General features: G+C 42.1%; 1 protein-coding gene across 6 annotated transcripts in view; it reads left to right on the top strand.

The window, feature by feature from the left end:
• The window catches only part of pald1a (phosphatase domain containing paladin 1a), a 99,330-nt gene that overhangs the window by 57,436 nt on the left and 17,186 nt on the right, over positions 1 to 24,708 (top strand). For all 6 annotated transcript variants that reach the window (XM_049564324.1, XM_049564328.1, XM_049564325.1 and 3 more), the window contains exon 19: positions 23,046 to 23,201. In XM_049564324.1, coding sequence (XP_049420281.1) covers positions 23,046 to 23,201 — 156 coding nt within the window. The remainder of the gene's footprint in view (positions 1 to 23,045; positions 23,202 to 24,708) is intronic.

Raw genomic sequence — 24,708 nt, 5'->3', positions numbered from 1 at the left:
CTTCCAGCAGGATAACGCACCATGTCACAAAGCTCAGATCATCTCAAACTGGTTTCTTGAACATGACAATGAGTTCACTGTACTCCAATGGCCTCCACAGTCACCAGATCTCAATCCAATAGAGCACCTTTGGGATGTGGTGTGTGGTGCTATCATGTCAATATGGACCCAAATCTCTGAGGAATGTTTCCAGCACCTTGTTGAATCTATGCCACCAAGAATTAAGGCAGTACTGAAGGCTAAAGAGGTCCAACCCGGTACTAGCAACCTAATTAATTGGCCAGTGAGTGTCGAGCATCTGATTCTAAATGTACATTTAAGCAATGCAAAACATCCAGCATTAAGCAACATCCCACTGAGTTTCCTGTTCTCACTGCCAGTTGTTTTAAATCCAAAATTAATTAAATCTTTAGTCCCTGTGTGGTTCTCAAATTGGACAAAAATATGTGTCTCTTTGTATGGTCGTGTTTCATTGTTTTCACCAGAGCACGTGTTTACATCAACTGCCATTTCATAACGAGCAGGTATTTTTGTGGGAGTTTTGTGAAACCCAGGATTAGCTGCTCTTGGGTTTTTTTATACACTAGCTATGTTTATGTTTTGACAGTAAAGCCAGTAATGAGGCTGCAAAATAGCTGCAGGGAGCAATTTAATTATAGGGAATGGTTTTTTGACAAGTATTATCAAAAGTATCGCCCACAGCAACAAACAGAAATTTATCAGCAACCTTGTTAACAAGATTATCTTTTGGAATTTTTTTCCTTTTTAATGACAGGACAGCTAAAGATTGGCAGGAAATATGGGGGAGGGAGGGCAACTATAAGACTTAAAACTCAAACAGCAAGGGCTGGGCACTATGGAGAAAATCATATATTGCCATTTTTTCCCCCCCAAATACCTCGATATTGCTGTTGCGATGGTATTACAGCTGGAACAGTCTGGTAAGCCCAGAAATTTACATCACTTTACTATAAAACCAGGAAAAGACAACACCTTTGCGCATACCCAGAATCTAAGACGATATCTGGTCTGATAGGACAATGTGGATGTTATATCAATATAATGCCTTGCCCTAGAAATAACAGTCTTTCTCTTACAAATGAAGAGCAGCAACATGTATTGTTGCATTGAAGCTACAGCTTTACTCATATAACCAATAGCTCAGTGTGGCTAATGCTAACCCATGTTAGTAATCTTTAGATAGATATTGCTGTGTAACGAACATTACTGATTCAGTTGGCAGACTCGCCGACTTCTCTACCTGTGCTACTGTTACACTAGGTTTTATTGTTGACTATTTTGCCCTGATCAACTCGGTGGATTTTGTTGGTTATGAGGATACATTTTAAATTTGCAAGAGAAAGATTTATTTATTTATTTTTGTTCTTTAAAAAACAAGAGACTCTTTTTTAGGAATATATTATTTTAAAAGCTTGTTAAGCCAAAAACATCATAAAAGTCAGTAACCAAGTTGACATGCACAAAATATTGCGGTTTTGGCCCCGTTCTGAAAAAAAAAAAAAAAAATCCTAATGTAAGTGAATATTATGTTAATATTTATATTTTTTTATTTATATGCAGCTGTGCAAACTCAGATTATCGTGCCCAAACATGTAGTTTATCATGTCAGAAGAGTGAAACAACTGGAGCCGCTTGTGCCATTGTATTTTTAAAAAGTTTGCCATCATTGGTGGACTTGTTCAGCTGTGCCAACACAGCCTCTTTCATTCCTTCAACCACCTTCTTGAAAAGGCCGTTGCTGTGAAATTTGGCATATCCAAAAAACCTGCTGATTTCCAAGTCTGTCATAAAGTTAAAAAGTTGCTGTGTTTCTCCTTACAACCAGAAACGTGGGCTATTCTTTTGGGCATGTATCTCTACCTCACAGCCTTTAAAACTGTTGGCTAATTGAATTATGTACAACTCATACATGACAACACAAAGAGCTGACTGCAGTAAAACCCCCAGTTGAGTTGCACATTTGGAATGCACTGCATACATGTCCAAAGAATGCTCCTAAAACCCAAATAACATGAGCGTATCCCACTTGTGTTAGTCAGATAATGCTTCATTTGGAAGACCAATCCATGCCTTATTCTGAATATTTGACCATAATATGCTGTTAACATGACCCGTATCAAATTTGGAATATAAAAGTGACAATACATCAATGTAAAAATACTCCTCAACAAGTAAAAGTCCTGCATTCATGATAAATAGAAGCATATTAACAATATGTACTCAAAGAGTGAAAAATAATAGTACTATTTAGCAACAGATCAGTGTTATACTAGCAGTGTTTTATTATTGGATCATTATTATTAATGCACTATATGTAAAACCTTAATCTGCAATGTTACAATTAACTAGATGACTCAATACATAATTTCTTTTAATTAGTGTTTAATTGTCTTGCCTCATTACGTCGTTCATTCATTAGACCTAACAGGCTAATCGTGGTTTAATTTTATATTCATGATGCCACAGTCACTGCCAAAGTCCTCTGTTGTGTGTTTACTTCACACTTTCCCTGCGAGGCATCACGCTCTTATGCTCTGCCTCATTCTCTACATGCTGACTACTTTAGAAAGCAGCGTGCTTTTCCTCCTAACCTATCCCCTTTTGCCCTGAATATCTGAACTGCCCTGGCCTGCCCTTTGCCCTGACCTCCCTCATGTCCCCAACCCCCATCTTAACCACCGGCCCCAGGACAGCGCTTCAGACCTCGCTGAGCACTGCACAGAGGGGTTGCCATTTCCTGCCCCCACACATTAAACCTGTCATTCCCCCAAGCCCACAGACCAGGAATAACTACCCTCCAAAACCATGCATGAGTGTTAAAGCATGCCCCCAGTAGCTGTGGTCATGGTATCTGACGGATCCTGTTAAGCCCCAAATCATTTCACCAGGAAAAGGTCCACCTTTTTTGTCTAAGCTTTCACACTAGCTAGCTACTGGCACTAAGCAAATACCTACAGGAATACAATCCCAACGGCGAAGTCACCTAAATGCCAACCATGTGGGATATGCAGGAGTCGTGACTTGGTTGAGTTGCACTTTCACAATGCCGCAGCAGGGAAGCTGTGTTTGGAACGTGAGGACAGTTGAGCAACAGATGAGTCCAGTGTTAACGATGCCATAACTACTAAGTGCCAACAACTCACACAGTCTATAAGGAACACTCTGAGCAGCCTTATTGAATCTGCTTTTATCTCCCACAGAGATGGCTCACAATACTGTATGACAAACTTTCCGCATCCTGTCATTCTCGGAAGTAATCACCATAATGACACAGATTTGATGCGTGCTGCCATTTAAACGCTGGTGAACATAAAATACGTTTATGGCCTGAACGCATTCCACAGATTGACAGGTGCTCAGGTGGTGAAATCCATGTGTTGCTTTTTCTATGACTCACAGTTTGACTGGCATAGTCAGGGATCAGACCGAAGATAGAAGAAAGTAATAAAAGTCTATGCCACGCCAGCAGCTCTGTGAGGAATGACCACTGCTCAACATAAAACAAAATCTTGGATGAGTAAAAATACACAGACAACTTTTCTAGTCTAGATCCATATGACTAACAGGGCAAAGCTAGGTTCCAGACCTTTCATTCGTCGCCCACATGTCTGATTTGTTTTAGTGATTCAAAGACATCTAGTGTGTTGTTCACCATGGTTGGAAAAACACAGTCGAGTCAATTAGAACTTTGTAGGGGGTATTAAGAGTGGGTACATAATCCTTACCGCAAGAACCAGAAAATTGGCACAAAAGAATTACAGACTTAACACTCAGCACTTAAATTGGCATATATCTTGGATCGACGTGACAAGTATGACATTAACTGCCTCTAACCAATAAAAGAGTGGACCATCAATGACAGCCAAACAGAAAATTGTGAATATAAACATGTCAGACTAAACAATAATGCAAAAATAGTGTGTCAGTTCTGTCTGATCATCAGAGTAGCACAAGAATAAAGGTTTTATTTGAGATTTATCAGCCTGTTCTCACTCCCAGGGCGTCAAAAAATGCTGCTTGGCCAGTGACCGTCAGCATCAGTTATGGACAATACACCCTTTAGCATCTGTATGAGATGCACCAGGCTTTCAACCAACTACATGTACCCCGTCCGCATCATTATGAGACACTCAGAGCAACAGACATAGCATACGGAGCACAGAAAGTCAGTTTAGGGCAGGTGGATCAAACAAACACAGGACTTTGACAAAGAGACTGGTGTTTGTGTCCCATGTCAAACTTAAGCCCTGTTTCCACCAAGCAGTACGGTACGGCTCAGTTGAGTTCGTTTTCTTTCTGTTCCCACTATGAAAAGTTGTGGATGGTACCAATGGAACCGTTCTGTACCGTCACCATTTTTGGTCCCCCCTCTGTTGGTGTACCTAGCACACAGATCTGGTACTAAAAGGTGGAGCTGTGAAGACTGCAGTCCGTTGATTGGTCAATAGAGGACGGTCACTCTGCTCAGGGCTGAGTTGCGGCTGGTTCTGAGGCTCATGTAACCACTGTTCATACCGTGGGGAATTTTATTAGTAAACTGTAACTATAAAATGAAAGGATGTTTTGCTGTCTGAGGAAATATATAACAATTCGCTGGGCCGACTGCCAGCAACTTTAAAGGTGGAACGTTAACTTGTAATGTTACTCAATGCATGAGTTGACGACTTGAATCAATCAACACACCGTGGCAACTTTGACCATTACTTTAGTTCTTATATGACATACACTTTTAGTGATGAGTGGATCTTCAAGCGTTTATATATATCAATTTCGACTGGGTTTTGTGAACTGCATATATTCTAATCCTCACCTAGGGTCTAGGTACCATGTCTGAAGGGATACTTTTGGTTCTAAAGGTACCATACCGAAAGTGTTTGGTGGAAACAGGGCTTTAAAGTCCACACTGAGATTTTTTGTCATGTCAGTTGTTAGTCAGGTCAGTTAGTTGCTAGTCACGTGGGTCGTTGACCATCATTCATTACTCATGTAAGTCATCAAACCACAATGTTATCCTAACCCAACCCAATTACTTTTGTTGCCTAAACCTTACCACCGACTCCCTACCTCAAAGGGCATCTTTGACGTGATCTTGGGCAGAAGCCCAAGTGTGATACATGACATGCTAGGATCAGATCACGTCAGATTTGTTAACATACATAACAGTTTAACATCCAGTTAGCTTGAAATACTTAAAACATTACGTTGGTAGCGCACGTTTGTTACATATCATATCATTTAATAGAATTTGTGCAAAAAGTGACACATCACGTGTTGACATAGTTAGCATGCTAACATTTACCATGTAATGTTTTAGCATGTTAGCATATATACAGATAACATTGTAGCCTGTTCATCTGTTCCTGGTAGGGTGTTGGGATTTTATGTTGCCAATAATTTCAAAGTCCAGACAACACTGGTGTGACTTGGGTTATTGGTTTAGGACTGAAGTGATAGACAAGTAAAAATTTTGGCCGCTTTATGGCACTTGGTGGACTCATCAGTTTCTTTAGGTCTTTTTTAAAAATGCTATAGAAGTCAGCAAAATGAAAAACTACCAAATAAAACATGACACAGCACAAGACTGGTGTTGGAACCAGTCCCATAACAAACAAAAAACAAATACAAAAGAACATAAATAAGCAAAATCGTTTCACCGCTAGGTTTGGTGTTGTGCACTGCCTGTAGACCAAAACAAAGTGTGTCATGAGCCACACCTCCCTCTACCTCTGCTGCCGGGCTACTCACCTAACACAACCGTAACACCTGACCCATTGCTGGGACCGAGCCGCTAATAACTCAAGCTCCAGACATTAACCCATGCTACGATTGTAACATTAAATTTAATTGAATCGACATAGCGACATGTGCCTAACGTTACTGTAACACTAATTAAAACAGACATTTGACTTTATGTTGTTACTTAACGTTACCTATTCAGGAGAAGAAGAGCTAGCTCCGAGTCAAATTGTAGCCCTTTTAGCTCTCGCAGTGCTCTCCACCTTGGAAATGCAAGGCCAATGTTAATCCGGGTTCTGTCCCTTTCTTTATCTGACAACTTCTTCTCCAGCGACCGTTGTTTCTTAAGAGGTAATGTCGGATCCTGGTCGTCTTCAGGTGAACATTTCGTTCCGCTCTCCGCCATTTCGCTTCGAAAATACACGCTGCCATTGCTCACTGGCTGTAGCCTTTTATAGGGAGGGAGGGAGGGCCAAGGGCTCCGAGAGGAGGGAGGAGGCGGCGATTCACATGAACATACATGAACGCGCAGCCGGACCGGCTTGTTAACAAGGGGCTGGAGATCAACATAGAGAGAGGGTGTATGACATCATGCTATACTCCAGATGAAATTACATCTCTAGTTCTTCACTTAGCGATTTTTTAATTCCTTCAGTCTAGAAATGATGAATTTCAGCTTACTGCCCCTTTAAGGTTTTACCTGCCGGGATCCATGAGTGCCTCTACCAAATTCAATGAAAATGCATCCCTAGTTATCTCAGAAATTTCCCCCAGGACCAAACTGTTTAAGCAGGCTGTAGTGTTGCAATTAACAAACCACATGCCTTTCACAGCAGCTCTGTGACCCTTTCAGGAGAATAAAAGTCAACCATCAATACATTTGCTTTCTATTAACCCACAGCATCAATACAAAATGCCATTTGTGGCCAAGAGTACAAATTTGATTAGATGAACTCTAGTGGGTTTTGAAATGTAGAATATCTGATTAGCTGTAGCTCGCAGACATACCATTTTAATGTCCCAGTATTTGGGTTTGCATGCACAAGATATTTTGATAGCTCAGTAAATGATTGATTCACAGTGGGAGTCTCCATGGGCTCTGTTGCCAGGCATGTGCACGTACAGAATGTACCATAATGCGTGTGGTTAATGTGGGCAGATATTCCAGTCTCTGTGTAGGCTAAGTTGATGAGCCCTGTCTCCTCCTGTGGCTTTTGTAATCTCTGCTCACCAGACACGTGATGTATTTCTGCTCGAGAAATTGGCCTTTTCTAGTCAAACGCCTATTGACCGTTGATTATCCAGTGCATTCCTTCCTCAGTTCGCCATGTTTATGGTTATTTCTGAGGCTTATTTTTGCGTTGGACACTTTCTGTTTGATCCTTTGCTGTTAAAAATCCACTCCAGATATGAAAGGGAGGTTAAATATATTCTGCTAGAGATCATAATCCACAAGACTTTGCTCGTGATGTCATGAGAAAGCATCTGAGCCCCGAGTCTTAACCAAGCTATATTTTCACATTCATTTTCAAGCCCTTGGCTCAGCAGATAGACCGGCTGATGGCAGATCTGAATACACAGTATGCAGATTGACACAGCTTGCCCCTAAAATCCACCTCAACCTCGACTTTGTGATTTAATCAGCGTAGTGTGGCTGAGCGACTGGAAAAAGACAGACAGAGGATTGGAATCTGTAGAAACCATTAACATAAAGGCATCTCCGTCCCCTCCTCTCATTGGCTGCTACATGGCTCCTCTGCTCCCTTTTAAAAAAGGAGTTTTGGGCACCATCTTGATCCATAAAGATCAGCTCTGCAGCTTGAAGCCAGATGATATATAACTTAGATTGCTTTGCTACTAGCCAAGCTGGCAGGCAGCAGACTGGGTGGGTGGATGGTCTTCAAAAAACTACAGTGCATGTAAAAAAAAACCCCAAAAAAACCATACATATGCTGTTAGGTTCATGGAGGAATATATAGGAAATATGTTCATATGCTTCTTAGATGTTTCAGCATCTGGGGGATGTTGATGAGGATGCCAAAGCTAAATAGCACTATCAGAAGCAAAAACAGACATATAAAATCCCGGTTTATAGAAGTAGATAAAACACGAAGGAGCTTTCACATGTCTAAAAAACAAACAAACAAAGGTGGAGAGATGACAAAGAGAGCTGAGATTCAACAATTCATATCAAACAGCAGGAGGTAACAGCTCCACTGAAACCGAGTTGCCTGCTGTGAAAAATGCTGTAAATGAGCAAATTTGAAGTTGCATGAAAGACGAGAGCATTTGTAGAATGCATATTTTTCCCCCTGCAGCAACTTTGTTTGCAGGCACTGAGGTCTCTTTTGATGTGTTTGAAGACTCACTGTTAAAAAGGCTGGTAGAAGTGGTCTGTGGTAACCTGTATTATTACCCAGATGTAGGTGACGTAGGTTGATATTGTTTTTTATCTTGCAGCTCCCAGAACATGAGGAAAAATCAGTGATACTTTTCATGCTCACATCAAAAATGGGAAGTAATTACCAGCTGTGACAACATCAAAATGGTAGCGTCACACAGTACAAGATGTAGTCACGAAACTTTATAGATGTGTAGTTTAGATAGTGGTGAAGGTCAAGTTTGAGGACTGGTGTGTTCTGGGTTAAGGGGCTGGACATAGGGCGATAGGAAGTACGGAAGGGTCCCCTCCATGTTACACCCTTGGCCAACATTGCTTTTAGTTGTGGAGTGATCCCATTGCAGGATGGTCTGTGGGTTATTGTTATCATTTGTTGCACATTTCAAAATTTAGTAATTTCAGGATACAAATTAAGCACTAATTTGTTTAAGAAAATTATTAACGATGTCCCGAAATCAATTTCTCCTCAATTGCCAAAAATGACTGTTTGATTTCCACCAATGAAGTTTTCTAGTTTACAATTTTAGCAGGGAGTGTGTCCTCAGAGCCAGACATCCCATCTTTGTCAGTGATTTTTTTCGCTAGCTTGTTCACTGTTTTTCTTGCTGGTTTGTCTCCCTATGTCTTTTCTGGTTTTGGAGTGACATGGCTACGTGTATGCTGGCGAATAATTTAATTGCTGGGAAAGGTTAATGCTGTGTTCGCATGGAGTTAGGGAGATGGTAGACGGCAAACCAGATAACATATTAGTGAACGAGTAGGACGGTAAAATTATGAAAGGCCGGCAGAGAATACCGGCAACATTAATGGTAGACCGCATTGCTATTGAGAGTTGAAATATTTTAACTTTTTGCCATCCTCTGCGACGTAGCTTCTTCACAAAAAGAGAAACCGTGAGCGATCTGGACAGTTACTGGACATAAGTAGGTTTTCCCGTTCTTTATTAACAATACAGTATCACCCTTGCATAATGCTGTAATGCATGTGTCATTTTATCGGACCGACTGTTTGTTTTTCCCCTTGTCGTCTGGAAAGTGTTTTCCATCTGCCTGATTCCATGTGGGCACAGTGTTCGCAGCATTAAAGTTAAAATATATATATACTACATAAATAAATCAATTGCACAATGATGCCAGGAATTCTTAGTTCAAGGGGCCATCCTGTCCAACTCTGTTATCGATAGTTTTAGGGGTGGGTCACGATTTTCGATTTTCGAATAGTCGTTTTATTTTTGAAAAATCGATTTTTTACAGGACATTTTTACAGGAAACTACAACGCGGAAGTGCGCTCGACTATGGAAGCCCGAATGACTGCGGACATACCTCGCGGAGTCCGTTCCGCTTATAGTACGCCCGAGTATGTTCGGGCCTTACTACTCCGTGAGGTATGTCCACAGTCATTCGGGCTTCCATAGTCGAGCGCACTTCCGCGTTGTAGTTTCCTGTAAAAATGTCCGTGAAAAATCCCCGCGATGTGAAAAATACGTGCCGAGCAGTCATTGGTGTGCGCGCACAGGGCTTGCGGACGTCCGCTTTGAGTCCGCGCGGACCTCTGTGGAGTCCGTTCCGCCCGAGTATGTTCGGGCCTTTAAAGATGAGTGGATCTCTGTGTGCGTGGCTCGAGGGGGGGGGCGATTATTTGAAAAATTGTCGAATACTTGCCACGATTTTCGAATAGTGTTTTTGCTTGTGTTGCCCATCCCTAGATAGTTTGTATTTCTACTTCCCTTGTTTAACATGTTCACCATCCAAATATGGTCATTATAGCACGCTAGCATTCAAACAAGCTAAAATGCAACGGGATATCAACATTATATCATGCTAAATGTTCAAAAGTTTTAGCAGGTTAAAGGCATGCTGTTGAGTTTTTGACCAAGTGCACCATGGATACACCACCACAATACACAGCCTGACAATGGTGTCACACAATGCCATTGATCTACAGGTCGATGTCATGTGCCAAGAAACGTATAGTAATAGGCCAACAATGGTACAAAAGAAACAATACTGGCTTTAAAATGTGCAAAGAATTGGCTTTTCAGATGTGTCATGAGGGATAAACTGCATTTGGCATGTTGCTCAAGGATACACACAATGAGTTCTGGTGAGTAACCACAAATGTAGACATTACTTGTTTACAAGAAAACACCACAGGGCACTTTTAAGATCCAATTACTGTTAAACATGCAGCTTCAGATGCTAATTATAGCTTTCTTTACGTAACAGTGCATGTTACTACTTGCAGCTTTTGAACATTCAGCTTGAACTATAGTTTGACTTGAAGGTGCGGTATGTGATTGTGGAAAAAGAATTCATTCCCAGGGTGTCAGATACCTGCAGTTTGGGTTGATAGTCAGACTGAACCACCAACCCAGGGTGTATTTGACGACCTAGGATTGAGACTCAACAATCAGTTACCTTTCTCCAGAAATTCCTTGATTCCAATTCATGTCTTCCAGTGGAGTTTTGCTGGCTCTCCTGGGTTGTTGCTGTACTATTGCATTTTCATATTGCCTGCCACCCATGCCACCACCACATAGACACATAGAGTATCAAAGCAGATCAAGAGTCAGACCTGCCCCTTTCTCTGTCAAACTTAGATCAGAATTTGATGAAACGGTAAAACCAGGCGGTGCTGATCAAGTTCTTTCTCACCTCAGTTTTCTACAGAAACATATCTAAGTTCTAAGTGGCATTTTTAGCTGTAACAGTGAGAGTCTGGAAACAGGAAGTACGTACCATACTGTCTCCTGAACAAGTGGACAACTACACATCATGTCACCCATCAGCAGGAGCATTTATTGGTCAGGTGTGACACAGTGAATTCTAGTAGTTGTGACTTTTCTCTGGTCATGTAATACCAATTACAAAAGTATCTGCGTCTTTCTCGTGCACAGGCAGCTTAGTTTTATTAAAAGGCCATCTTTCCAGCAGGAAAATACCTCTTAAGTGCAACTGAGTCAAAGTAAGGCTTAGACTTATTGGAAGTTTCGCCAAGTTTGACAGTATACAGCTCAATCTGATGAGCAGAGCAGAGTCTGAGATGTTCCGAAATAGGAATTGTACAGATCATTAACCTTTTTCAGTCATAGTATTAGAGGAAAAGCCAGAGTCATGCGTCTTAATGAAGATGAGTCAATTGTGAAATCCATGTGTACGTGTGCTTGTGTGTCCTTGTAAGACAAAGACCCACAGACACTGTATATAATATAAGCTAATAAAATGTCATCTGTTAGATTTGGCAACAAAAAGTCATCCAGGATGGAAAGTAGTTCCAGAAGTTGCAGTTGAGCCCTGGTTTGTAATGAACCTACCTGAAAACCAGCTTGTATACTTGACTTTGAGCTGTCTGTACATTGAGTGGAGGAGCCATGTGTAGGCTGCCTGTCCACTCTAGACAGGTCGGGGTTTGGTTTAGGATTTGGGTGGGAGGTGTTCTTGCAGAATCTGATGAATGGCTGCTTGTGCAAACGTGGGTGGGAAGGGCCAATACGGATTGGCCTTTTTACCTCGGCAAACCTCATCAGCTGGTAATTGGCACCATATGTCAAGCAGACGGACCTCTCTATAATGTGCACCTCTCAGTTCAGTCCTCAGCCTCATGAGCCCAAGGAAAGGTCCAACACTTACCTGCCACCAATCAGGGATTAAACTGTGGTGCTCCTTCCAAAAACCATACACTACTTTTCTATATAGATGAGCCATACTTAATTCTTTCTGTAAAACATCACATGGAAAGCAGCATGGAGGCTAGCTAAAATGATGATTACTTCTTTTTTATATCATATTATAGTTACCTACCTCTTTCAGACTCTCTGCAGACTAATTTGGAACAATATTCGAGCACACGTGAGAAGTTTCCCTTGCAGAAATCTTTTCATTAAAACCAAAATATGTTTTTTTCCTTAACCTTAACCAAGGAATCCCTTTCTACATAAAAAGGCCTGAAGGCAAATGTCTCCCAGCAGTGGGACATGGATGGAATTTGTGGCTGAGATGACAGAGTTGTAAGAGCGTTTCCATCACTGTCGATTGGAGCTTGAGCTGATAAATACCCCTGACTGCTGTGGACTCATTTGTCCTGGGACTGAACTCTGATTGTAACCTTTCACACTAACGACAAAAGCCAGATGTGAGTGTTTGGGTTTTTTTGTCCAGTGCTACAGGGACTTTAGAGAGTGGAGAGGTACCATGGGCATACTTGCCAACCTTGAGACCTCTTACGTAGGGAGGATTTAGAAACCAATGCAGGAGGTCTTTTAAAAACTTTTAATTTTACCTCTAATTCTCAGGAAAGAATACAAAATAATTCCCCTGTCTTGTTTAAACTATTCATTAGTGTTCACTCATTCATTTCATAGCACCGTGTAGCCCCTGTGTTCAACTGAAAAATTGACGTAGCACATTTTACAAAATGCGTGCTCCTCTAAAACCTAACGCAAGAAACAGGAAAACATCTTACAGTTTTTTATTTCTCATTTAGTACTCTCCATTTCTCCCTCCGTCTCTCACTCACAAAGGAGGACGAGGCGTGAGTAGTCCTTTTCAAATCATGCAATGTAAGGAAGCGACATTTGGTGTAGCTGTGTTGATGTCCGTGTGGAAACAGTAGACTTTTGAAGTCATAACGAAAAAAGGGTGAAAATGTGGAAAGTGTGGAAAGTGGAGAAAACTCAAATAAAATGTCATGAAACAATATTAAAATACAAATTTTACTTTAGTAATTCATTTTCTTGAGGCAGTAGTTTGTAACCCAGAAAAATCTGAGCTGGCTGAATTGATGCCCTTAACAGTGGAGTAATGCAGATGGTGCCCAGCACACCACAAACACTACGGGCTGTGGACCGTCCCAACAACACAATACAATGGCCGAGTGGTCTGGGCCGTAACTGGCCACTCACTTCATGATGTAACAGCGAATATATAAGAATAAAAACACCTGATATATCCAATGATTTTCTCTCCTAACCATCTGATGTTTTTATTACTGCCTTTTTAGCGTTAGAGGTGAGATGACAAACTGATCAATGGGATATGTCAGTGCTCATTGCTGATATGGAAAACAGCTTCTGAAAGATTCACTGTCAGTCAGGGACAGAAATCTGTGGTGCCGGGGCATCGGTGGCTTAGTGGATGGAGCCGGCGCCCCATGTACAAGGCTGTTGCCGCAGCGGCCCGGGTTCGACTCCGGCCTGTGGCCTTTGCTGCATGTCATTACCCCTCTCTCTCGCCCCCCCTTCACGCTTAACTGTCCTATCTATAAAGGCAAAAATGCCCAAAAAATATCTTGAAAAATCCAGGATGTCAGTCAATCGCTGAATAGGTGGTGCTGTTAATTTACTGAATCATCTAGACATCATTTAGACTGTAAATACGAGGCACTTGTCGTTGTTACCTGGTCTTTGAGCGTGTGTGCTGATTTGTCAACAGACTGACCTGTCGACCCAGGACTTGTGATTTCTCAACATGTGGAACCCTCTTAAACCAAACCTTATGACACTCTGTATCCCTGTTTACACAAGAGACGGGCACGGGTCAGGCTGTGTGTCTCATAAGTGGGTGGTGTTTATCTTTAATACACCTACACCTGCAGCCTGCAGGCTGTGACGCTTATCTGGGGATTATTGTGAACTTTTGTCTGAACTCGGGCTGACGTGTTTGAATTCAGTGGCTGAGACTGAAAGAGTTGCCCGGGGTAGAAATACATCACTCACTAAACAGATATTGAGTACATTTCTTTTTTAATGATACAAAAACATCTGTTTAGTTTCATGAAAAGAGATTATTTCACAGAAATAAAGCTTTGATTGCCTGAAGCTCTTCTACCTTCAAAAAGGATGAAGTTAATTAGGGAGAATGAATGAAGCTTAAATCCAATGTAGTTCAATGCATTGAAATTAACAACGTGAACCCCCTGGAAGCGTCTGTCCTTTAGCAGCCACATTTCCAATGTAGTTGTTTTGTGTCTTACACATTATTAAACACAGGCTTGCAGTTTGTACTAAAAAAAATGGCAGTTGAGTGAACACAGGTCATTGCTAAGCACTAAATGACTGAACAAAAATAGTGATAATAAATATTAGGTATAAAACTAGAAAATTTCACAAGAAATTTTTACGGGTGCCTACTACCACCACTGCTACTAGGTACATGTACACATTTACTATATTTATTGCCCAAACTTTGAATCATTTTTCTACATGAAAGAATAGCGATTTGTTGTGACCTCAAAAAGGAGTGATTTTTGCTGTTTTCATGTTGTTTTCTCAATGTTTTCTCGATGATCTGCCCTTCCTTCTAATGGTAATTTTTATCATATTTGTGAATTTCGTAGAAACCGCCTGGCGAATCTCTGAAAAAAGTCATAACACATTATTCTCAGTCATTCCGCATATTTTAGTGTATGCTTTGTGACTGTGTTGGTAATGCTGTGGGACAAGAAGCGTGCCAATATATCGATACGGAAGAAGGAGAATAAGAAGAAGAAGTATGAGGAATAGTAATAGGCTGGGCCTCCTGTTACACAGCAGGCAGCAGGTGAGTTGGATTGCAAAAGAGAATCTAAGAGTACAGGAGCGTGTGTAGATATGAGGGAGTTCCGACAGGTAGGAAGGGGCTTGATTATGAAGGGCCTTAAAGGTGAGAAGCAGAATCTTGAAATTGATTCTTATTAACAGGAAGCCTGTAAAGTTGCTGGAGAACCTGAGTGATATGATCTGTGGAAGGGGTTCTTGTAATGATACAGGCAACTAGAGTTTATGAGGACACTTGAGAGGGAGACCAAAGAGGACAGAATTCCAGTTATCAATATGAGATGTAACCAAAGAAGGAATGAGGATAGCAGCGCTCTGAGGGTATAAGTGGTGGGTGAAGATGATTAATATTTCATTGATGAAAGTATGCAGAATGAGTAACATTATTAATGTGGGCCTCAAAGGACAGTGTGCTGTCCAGGATGATATCCTGACTCTCAACCTGAGAGGATGGAAGAACTTTGGAGATGTCAATGTTTAGAGTGAAACTGTGCGGTTTAGCCAAAGTAGATTTAGTACCCACAAGAAGAACTTCAATTTTATCACTGTTAAGGTTTGAGGAAATTGCATGAAAGCCAAGATTTTATATCCAAGAAGCAGTCAGAAAGGGAACGGGGGGGGGGGGGGGAAGAGTGGAAGAAGGAGAAGTGGAAGAATCTAGTGGATAGATAGAGCTGGGTGTCATCAGCATAGCAGTGGAATTGAATGCCAGATTTTCTGAAGACATGGCCAAGAGGTCGGAGGTAGATAATAAATAACAGGGGACCTAGGACAGAGCCCTGGCTTACTTTAGTGACCGTACAACCTTATGCTGTCTTCCTTACTAATTTACAGGAAAAATACTGAATCCAGGCTTGCTGTTTCCCCCGCTTTCAGTCTTTTTTGCTAAGCTAAGCTAACCATCTTCAGCTCGGCTCCAGCTTCATATTGAGCCGACCAGTGTTGGGGAAGTTACTTTTAAAAAGTAGTGTTTGCTCGTTACTCGTTACTTCTTAAAAAAAAGTATTCCCTTACTTTACTTAGTTACCCTCTGTGAAAAGTAACTTTTTACGTTACTCGTTACTTTTACGTTACTTTTATGGTGCTTGACTTTGGGCAGAACCCCATCTCATTTCCTAAATGTGAAAAAATCCGAGTTTCCCACTGGTATTTACCACTTTGGTGATAAAATAAAGATTAAAGAGTGAGAGTTAATTTGTGTTAACTAGGCTACATGAATTTGTTACATGACAGATTACTACTACTAATAGCCTATTTGCCAGACCTGCTGCATCACTGAATGAGGAAAATATTAATATTCACAGACACTATGTTTGAACAAATAGTGTCATATTCATGAATAAGTCATTTTCTGTTCTGTTATTACGTGTGTAACTGTGAGACTGTGTCTGTGTAACAGACTCATACTTTGCAGTAAGCTACAGACCTGCACGAATAAATTAATTCATTTTCTCTTCTGGTATGGTATGGTAGGTACTTTATTAACCCCTCGGGGGGAAATTTCAATGTCACAGCAGCAATTTAAAATACACAAAATAGGAGCTGCTGCAACAGGCTGCCGTTCACACAGCGCCAGGAAGGTAGGTAGGTTATGATTGTTCTGTTTTCTGTTAACACAATGCTGCATTTTATTGATGTTTTGGGGGTCGTTTTGATTTCGTTTGAGGTTCCGGGGTCGTATGTTGCCCATGTCTGAGGTCTGACTAGCGAGGTTAACGTTACATTAAACAACACTTACCCAGCCATACCAGTGCAGTTCGCTGTCAGTATATAGTTGGTCGACTTGTTCAGAATCGCCCAGGTCTTGTACATTAGTTAACGTTACTGTTTTGTGTCCTTGTCGCTGGCTCGGCAGTACTTCGGTCCGTAGAGCACAAAAACCATCAGATAAATCCCGGTATTCAATATCTTGGACATGACCGCAAAGTACAAAATTATACACATCAAGAGTTTTTCATGCGTATAAACGCTGGGTTTCTCCACAAGATATAAAAAAATGTCCAGCCACTGTGGCTTAGGCCATTTCGTTGGGTCGGTGACCCACTGACCCGACATTAAGTACGGGTCAGGAAACCTCACTCTGTTGCTAATTGTTAGCTTATTACAATAAGCTAACCTGTCTTCGGTTGACAAACCGTTAAAATAATCCGAGGAGGCGTGTGTATCTTCCATATTCCTCCTACGATTCTTGATTTTGGCACTCCTGTCTGTACTGTTGACATGGCAACTGTCACAGTTCCTGTCTAGTGCGCAGCTGAGGCAGACAGGCAGTGTCACCGTCAAATCTGTCCCCGTGAAAAGTAACGTTGTGCCCAACTGACAAAGCAACTACGTTCCGTTACCATATTTTCAGTAGTAACACATTACACTACTTTTTACCCAATAAAAGTAGTTACGTTACTGTAACGCATTACTTTGTAACACACAACACTGGAGCCGACTGATTAGAGGTATGAGATTCTTTCAGTTGAGCGTTTAACAGAATGCTGTCCCCGCTCTCCTTTGTGTCTCTGCAGTGATAGCATTAACTTTTTCTTGACCAATTTTGTCACTTTCACATCGTCCTTGCTCAGAGCTCTGCTCAGTTAAACCGCGTGCTTGGACTCTCCCAGCAATGGTATGTGCTCTGTGTTCGGCCGGCTTCCCATCTCACTCAGGACAGAGCAGAGGCCGAGGACATTCATCATCTTACCTCAGCGGCAGACTGAACAATGACTTTCATCTTTGATAGCAAACAGGGCATGACCAGCCACATCATTTGTTCTGACAGGTCCAGGAGAGATGAGAGGATGCTGTAGTTCCCTTTTTTCTCAGTTGAACATTTCCTCCTTTATCTACTATGAAATTGTTCCGACCGTAGAATCAGAAAGTATTTAGCTTCTCATCTCAGCATGGCAAGTAATACAATATTTTCTAGACTTTTTTATGGCGAGTCTCTTTCACATGGAATGGAAGAAATTTACTCTGTTTCTTCACCACATCTTCCCCAGCATTTCTTTCTCAAGGAATTTCTGAGAATGCACGAGAGGCTGCACATATGGCTCAGTTGATGCAGACAGACAGATGGCAGCCATAGAATCGGGGTTCTGCACATTGTAGAGGTGTGAATTATGTAATCTTTTCAAACTGATCCGAGCATGTGTGTGCGTCTCTTATGAGCTCGGTATGTGCACAGATAGCTGCCAAGCTTTGGCACTGTGGATTTTCAGGCTAAGAGATGAACTGCCGAAAGCCCCCTGGGGTAGCAGGGTGCACAGGGTAATCGGGTTCACCACCTGCTCTGCCACTGCAGTCAACGTTAACTGAGAAAGATTAGAGAAAGAAAGGCGTGAGTGTGTGCTTTCTTTCTCCCTCTGCGTCCTGGGTTGATAGACAACAGACAGCACATCCATTGTTTGCATAGGTGTAGTTTCTCCTCCACTCTGCTGCAGATGCTTGGAAAACTGGGCTGTTTGGGAATGGACAGGAAACCCTACTCATTCCCCCTCTCTCTCTGTTGCGTCATTCGTCTCTGGAATGATGGTATTATGGTGCACTGTGCACATTTCAAATTACCCTGAGTGCTAGCCCACCTACTAGGCAAACTGTCATTTATTTTCTGCGCAGCCCCCTCATTGTCTCTAATATGCTCCCCTGATTTGCTTGAAACTGTGAGCAGATAAACTGTTACATCCATCAAAAACAAAGCCAGTCAGGCAGTCGGAACACTCATTGCGACGCAGACAACACACTGCTGACAGTCCATCAAGCTGCGCTACACCTCATCCCTCCTTGTTACTTTCTCTTAACCCCAATTGACATATTATCCAATCCTGCACACCCCTCGCACTCTGCCACACAGCTGGATGGCAGCCGTTTTCACTTGATGCCTTGAAGTGCTCAAGGGTCTTACAATCACGGAGGAAAAAAAGAAGGAAACCGAAAAAGGGAAAAACTCGACTCGCCACACTGATGAAAGCCTGTCTGCGTACTCGAAGGCTGTAATTGAAGAGCAACCCCAATTACCAGCAGTACCCTGTGAAAAGTGGCTGCTATGTCACATGAGCAAAAAAGTATTTATGCATGTAATATTTATTACAAGTTGACATTTGATTCATTTTTAATGATCTTGCCTCCATGTTTGGCTTGCAAGGTCTGTTTCCTTTATCTCCTGTAGACATTGAATGAGTCCTGCGAGAGTGCTATTATCTCATCTCTTGAATAACAATCAAATGGATTTCAGGAGCATCTCATACTTTGGATAACTGCACGCCTCTAGTGTCTCTGACTACAGGGTTTTACCATGAGAATGAATTATTTAGTAATTATCATCACAATAACCATGTAACTATAGTGTTTACTGATAAAACAGTGGAGTTTAAGGGGGTTTGGAGACTTGAGGGTGTAAACAGCTGTTGTGAATACCAAGGTGACAGTTTTGGTACACGGCTTAGCGACTGAACTCCTTCCAAATGTCAAAACAGCTATCTGCCGATGGGTTCCTTCAGCAGCTTAGAGGAGATGAAAGAGTATGACAGAGGACTCTATCTGTCATATCACGCACAGCTTGAAGTTGTCTAGACGCAATTACTTTTTTCGCCTTGCTTGTCAAAACCGTGATCACCCACGTAGTTTAAATCACAAGGTGCTGGAAGGTGTTTTAAGGGCTGAGCTAACAGATGGTTCTGTTATCTGGTACAAGGTAAGTAAAGTCATAAAGGAGCATAATTTATGTAAGTCATCATAACAACTTTAAATTCATACCTAAGCTCATGTTAACCTGGATTTCGCTTCGATTTTTTAATGTTAACACGGAATCAGATGACACAGTAAAACACACCTCTGCATTTTTATGCAGCTTTGAGTTTCTTATAGCTCACTGTTTTGGTTCTTTGGCACCTAGCCTGTATGTTTGAGTCCATATGGATATTAAAGGGACAGTTCACCCTAAAATCCAAAATACATTTTGTTCTCTTACCTATAGAGCTATTTATCAATCTAGACTGTATTAAACTAAGGTCCGGGTAGCCCATGCAGTATGTTTGACACCCCTGGACTAGAGCCTTCTGACAGTGTGAGATGTAAACATTAATGGCGTCCACCAAAGTCGGGCCGTCAGTGAGTGTCTGTCGGCCTAGTTTTTGCGGTGTGTGTCCAGCACCGTCGGCCCGTCGGCGTCAGTGGCGGTGGCTTTTCGGCCGATAGAGCATGCTGAATCGGCGGCAGAGCTAGTTGGTGAAAGAGATCACTCTGATTGGCTTTTTAGGTTTTATTCGCTTGCCCCTGTAGCGAGTGAATCTGCCTGTAGTGAAACCGGGGCTAACCGGTGCTTCCTAATCAGGCTCCACTTCACTCAGCTGCCCACAGACCAGCTGCTTCTTCCCACTTTAACCTGAATAACAAACCAGAGCTAGCTAGGAGCGTTAGCCACAGCATGACTGGAGGGAAGCACAGCCAGTTAGCCTCTGCTATCTTCCCGTTTTGATCCAACCGGAGAGCCGGGGATAGCTCGGAGCGGCTAGCCACAGCATGACGGAGGGACGCACAGCCACTTAACCTCCACTAGTCTCTGAGCTAGCCCCGGCTCTCCGTTTGGATCCAGCCGGAGCACCGAGCCCTGGTTTGTTATCCAGGTTAAAGTGGGAAGAAGCAGCAAGTTTATCAGGCAGCTGAGTGAAGTGGAGCCTGCAGAGGAAACACCGGGACCGTCTGAATGTAATAGTCTGTGGAGGTGCTGCGGTGCTCGGCTGCACAGATAGGTAACACCTCGGCTGTCAGGATGTACCACTCTGTCACTCCGCTCTCTCTCACGCAGGCGCAGAACGTACATGCTACTTGGCCGTCAGATGTAGTCCATGTAGTGTGTTCAAATGCAACTGACACAGGGCGACGTGAGACGACGTAGACGACGCAACAGTTGGCTTTCGTCGCTGCTGGTTCTTTGATGTCGGTTTGGTGTGTCCGCACCTTAACGTTTGCTAGCTCAGTGGTGCTAGGTGAGATGGCAGTAGATGCACACTTCCTTCTGCATTGTAATACCATTTGCGGACGTAGTTCAATAGAAAGAAAATAGTTCTACATGAAACTGCTCACAACAAGGTCTGTGGATTATATTGAGCACCTAGGTCATCATTTCTGGAAAGAGACATTGCTGTTGAGTTTTTTAATGTATTGCTCTGGCACTTTGAGCACCACTAGCTGAGTGTCAGATAGTTCCGTTATATTCAAGAGTAGGCAGACGTCTTAATGGCCGATATCTCCAACACTCAGCAACTCACACCAAAACAATCCAGAATGATAAGTAGCATAACAGCTAACAGGTAGAAAAAGGTTCGATCTATTGATCTGTCTATCAAAATCAGTTACTGTGGAAAATATTTCTTATTTTCTATAACATGCCATGCCTTGTGTGATCTAGTCACTAAGAGCCTCCCCTCTTTCTGTTTTGTTTTTTGTGTGTAATGTCCCAGATTAGTGAAAGCTGTTGATAAGTGCCTCACATTATGTGTTTACTACTGTGTCTGCACTTTAGAGGACACAGACTGTCTGGTGGTGGAGCTGATGACCTGAGGGAGGCCAAGATAAATAATGTGATGCCGGCACTAAGTGGAAATAATGTCCATGTAGGCGGGGGGCGGGGGGGTTGGGGGTGGCATTGAGGGATATAGCAGATTCAAAGTGCAGGACTGAGGATGTTATATAAGCTGAGAATATGTCTGATTGATCATCCAGGTCACCATGCATGCTGATTTTCACTGTGTAATTGACATAAGAATAAAAGAGGAATTATGTGGTTGATTGCGTGTGTAATGAAGCAACATTCTCTTGAATTTCTCTTACATTTTCTCTTAGTTTTCTGTCGAGAAAAAATAAGAGAAGTCAACTCCAGAAGCAACAAACATTCTTAACCATCCAAATCTGCTCTTACCCAGGTGTGCTGAATGATGAATCCCAATTTATCATAAATTAGAGGAGCATGGCTGATTGTTTTTTTAGATACAGTTTTAAATGTGATGCCAATCGGATTACCACAGATGCGTCTCAGTAATTAGCGAGGAAATAAGAGGAAATTTGCTTGTTTATCGCTTCCTGCATGACGGCTAATATGACATGTGAATGTGGCTGCGCTGTGTCGGTGAATTTGCCTCTGGACATGGTCACACATGAGCAAATGCAGGTGAGCGACCATCGCCTGCTAAGGTGACATTCATGCTGATTATGGCAAGAGCCTGATTTGACAGACGTAGAAAGCTAGCTTGCTAATTGATAAATTTTCCATTTTCATACAGTCCACGTCTGTCTCTCGACTCAGTGCCAGCCGTCTCATGTGGGGCAGTTTGTATTTTTCACTGCCGATATCATACAATATCAGCGGGTTAGATACTGCAACAATCAGTGTCTCCTCCACACATCGTATTGGCTGAGGCTGTGACTTCGCTGGTCCAAATTCACCGAAGTTGAACTCCAATCAATGAAAGGTGCAAATCTGCTTTGCCACCAGAAGTGAATATTTTATTCGCCCCTCTGCTTGCATTTAATAGAAGTGAATGGCAGCAGATATTTCCCAGTGTTGATTTCGCCCATGTGTGAGCGCACGCTTATACTGAATTTTTTGTCATAACCTTTGTTATGTTGTTGCATGGATAAATGTTCCGTTAGTAGGATCAACAAATGTCAGTGAAGTGCTTGGAGAGTGATACATTTTTAGTTTGGAACCAGGAATCACCATTTTGTGATTTTCCTGTAAATTACTGCAACTTAAATTAATCGGAAAAAATTCAGCACATGTTCCCCTTGACTGCTTGTCATATTTTTTAATGCTGATAAAATTTTAAATACATTAAAAAAGATCTAATATACAATATATCAGATAATATATGGCATTGTAAAACTTGTGTAGCCTTGGTGAACATCTGTGCCCCGAGTGCTTTCAGCTTCAATTAAGTGAAATGAAAGTAAACAGGTAATAGACATTAAAACACTGTGCCTCCATCAAGGCAGGTTGAACATTGTGCAAACACAGCCTGCATGCAGGAGGCAGTTAAAGACAACACTTAAGCTACTGATGACTTTCTTGTTGTGAGGGGGGGGGGAAGCAAAAAGCCTTGGGAGTCCATACAGATGTAGCAAAGTAGGAAACAAAAAAGAAGAAAGGACCAAGGCAGTCTCCAAGGCAAAGAGTAAAAAGCCTTTAATCAAATGGAGATTTCATGGTGAAATTCAAAAAACATAGCTGGTACATAATGAGATAGAGCCGTTTTATAATCACAACCTACTCATATCGGCACAAAAAGGCCACTAAAGGGCTTTTTAACTGAACTTAAAGTTTTGCTCTGCCACCAATAGAACTTTCTTTCTTTCTTTAAATCTCTTAGATCAAAAGTGGCAAGACAGAGAAGGAGTGTCAGCAGCTGCTGCTGAGGAGCCTGCAGTACCTGGAGCGCTACATTTACCTCATCCTCTTCAACACGTACCTGCATCTAGAGAAGAAAGACTCGTGGCAGCGCTCCTTCACTCTCTGGATGGAACAGGTACAGGACGCTCTGTAGTCTGTGTCTCTATTCTCTATCTGTGTTCCCTCTATTCTGTCTCACCTTGATAACCACATGCATTATATATACAGCATATGAATCTGAATACCCTTTTATGACACTGTAGTAAATGAAATAGTCACAGAACAAGCAGAGACGATGATTGATAACTAAAGCTGGGCATACACTGTACAATTTGAGCCCATTTTAGAAATGTTGTTGCTTATTTCCATCTCCGTAAATCCAATGCTCACAATTTATGTGCTCACATTGTGAAGTCAACTCGTCAAGCCATGACCTGAGAGCTCACACTGTTCTTGTAGATTGACAATAAAACGGTCCTTCGCCCCCTGTGGACTGTTCTGGTTGCTGGCAGTTGTCAATAAAGATCTGTTTGAAAGCTCAGAGGCTGCGGGGAAGGTAGAAGTTTGTTTGCTAGCAGAGGTATGGTTCACAATAATGTAGCTAGATGTTCCAAAACGAGCCTTAAAGTTAGTGTCTCCCAAAATGGGTCAGTCCGATCTTGATTCCTTTCTCTCTCAGACCCCTTTTACACAGCCTGTTCAAGCCGGGAATTTCGCAACATGATTTCGCCTCACCGTTCTTTGTAAAAACGGAAATGGGGGAAAGAGTTGTCTGGCCTTTAAGCTTGCAGCGGAGATAACAGCGCTGAATCTATATGTGTGTAAAAGGGACAGCCGGCAGGATGGGATCATGAACTGGACGGGTGTGATGATATAACAGTGTGTTATATGTGTTACATGCCAACAGGAGATTCAAAAGCAGGCAGTAGCAGTTAGCAGCTAACTCAAAGAAAAAAGACATTAGCGGAAAAGGTCTGCAAATTGGGGGGAAAATGAAATCCTGAAGCTCCTTATCCTCTGAAAAGAGGACACTATCAGCTGTCATATAACAGAGACACTAAATGACTGTTGCTAGCATGTCATTCCATTGTTATTGTTTATAAAGCGTCACTGACAGGTATGTCATATTTTACACTAGAGGCAGACACTGTTGTGATATATGTCACGTCCGTCGCAACTCTGTTGTTTCTGAGATGCCAGCATGCTGTCTAAAATCACCACGCTGTGGTTTGGTTCTTCAGTCTCCCTTTTTTCTCTGTCTCTGTCTCACACACAGGCACGCACACCCAAGTTGGCAAATGAGTAGCACCAACAAACTAGCTGGGTATGAGCTACACTGTACAATTGACTGAGCGAGAAAAAAGGCACTGATCTTGGGGAATTGACATGTGGCTCTGCTTTAACTGTGCTAGAGCCTGACAACCGCCGACCAAAATCAACAGCCGGTTGGGAGCAGTTGATCCTGTCATGATCGCTCCCCCCTGTACACTGCACGTCAAACAACGATGAACAACGAAGCTGAATGACGGTCAACTCTAAAATGAGTCATGTGTTCAAAAAACTGGGACAGAAATGGCCTGAAATTGTTCATAAATAACAGTGTGCCTTTTATTGCACCTCTAAAATAACTGGTTAAAGTTCAG

This window comes from Epinephelus fuscoguttatus, linkage group LG20 (genome assembly GCF_011397635.1).
Source record: "Epinephelus fuscoguttatus linkage group LG20, E.fuscoguttatus.final_Chr_v1".
Classification (NCBI taxonomy): Eukaryota; Metazoa; Chordata; class Actinopteri; order Perciformes; family Serranidae; genus Epinephelus; species Epinephelus fuscoguttatus.
Note: the sequence above shows the minus strand (reverse complement) of the source record. Positions and strands in the feature narration are given on the sequence as shown.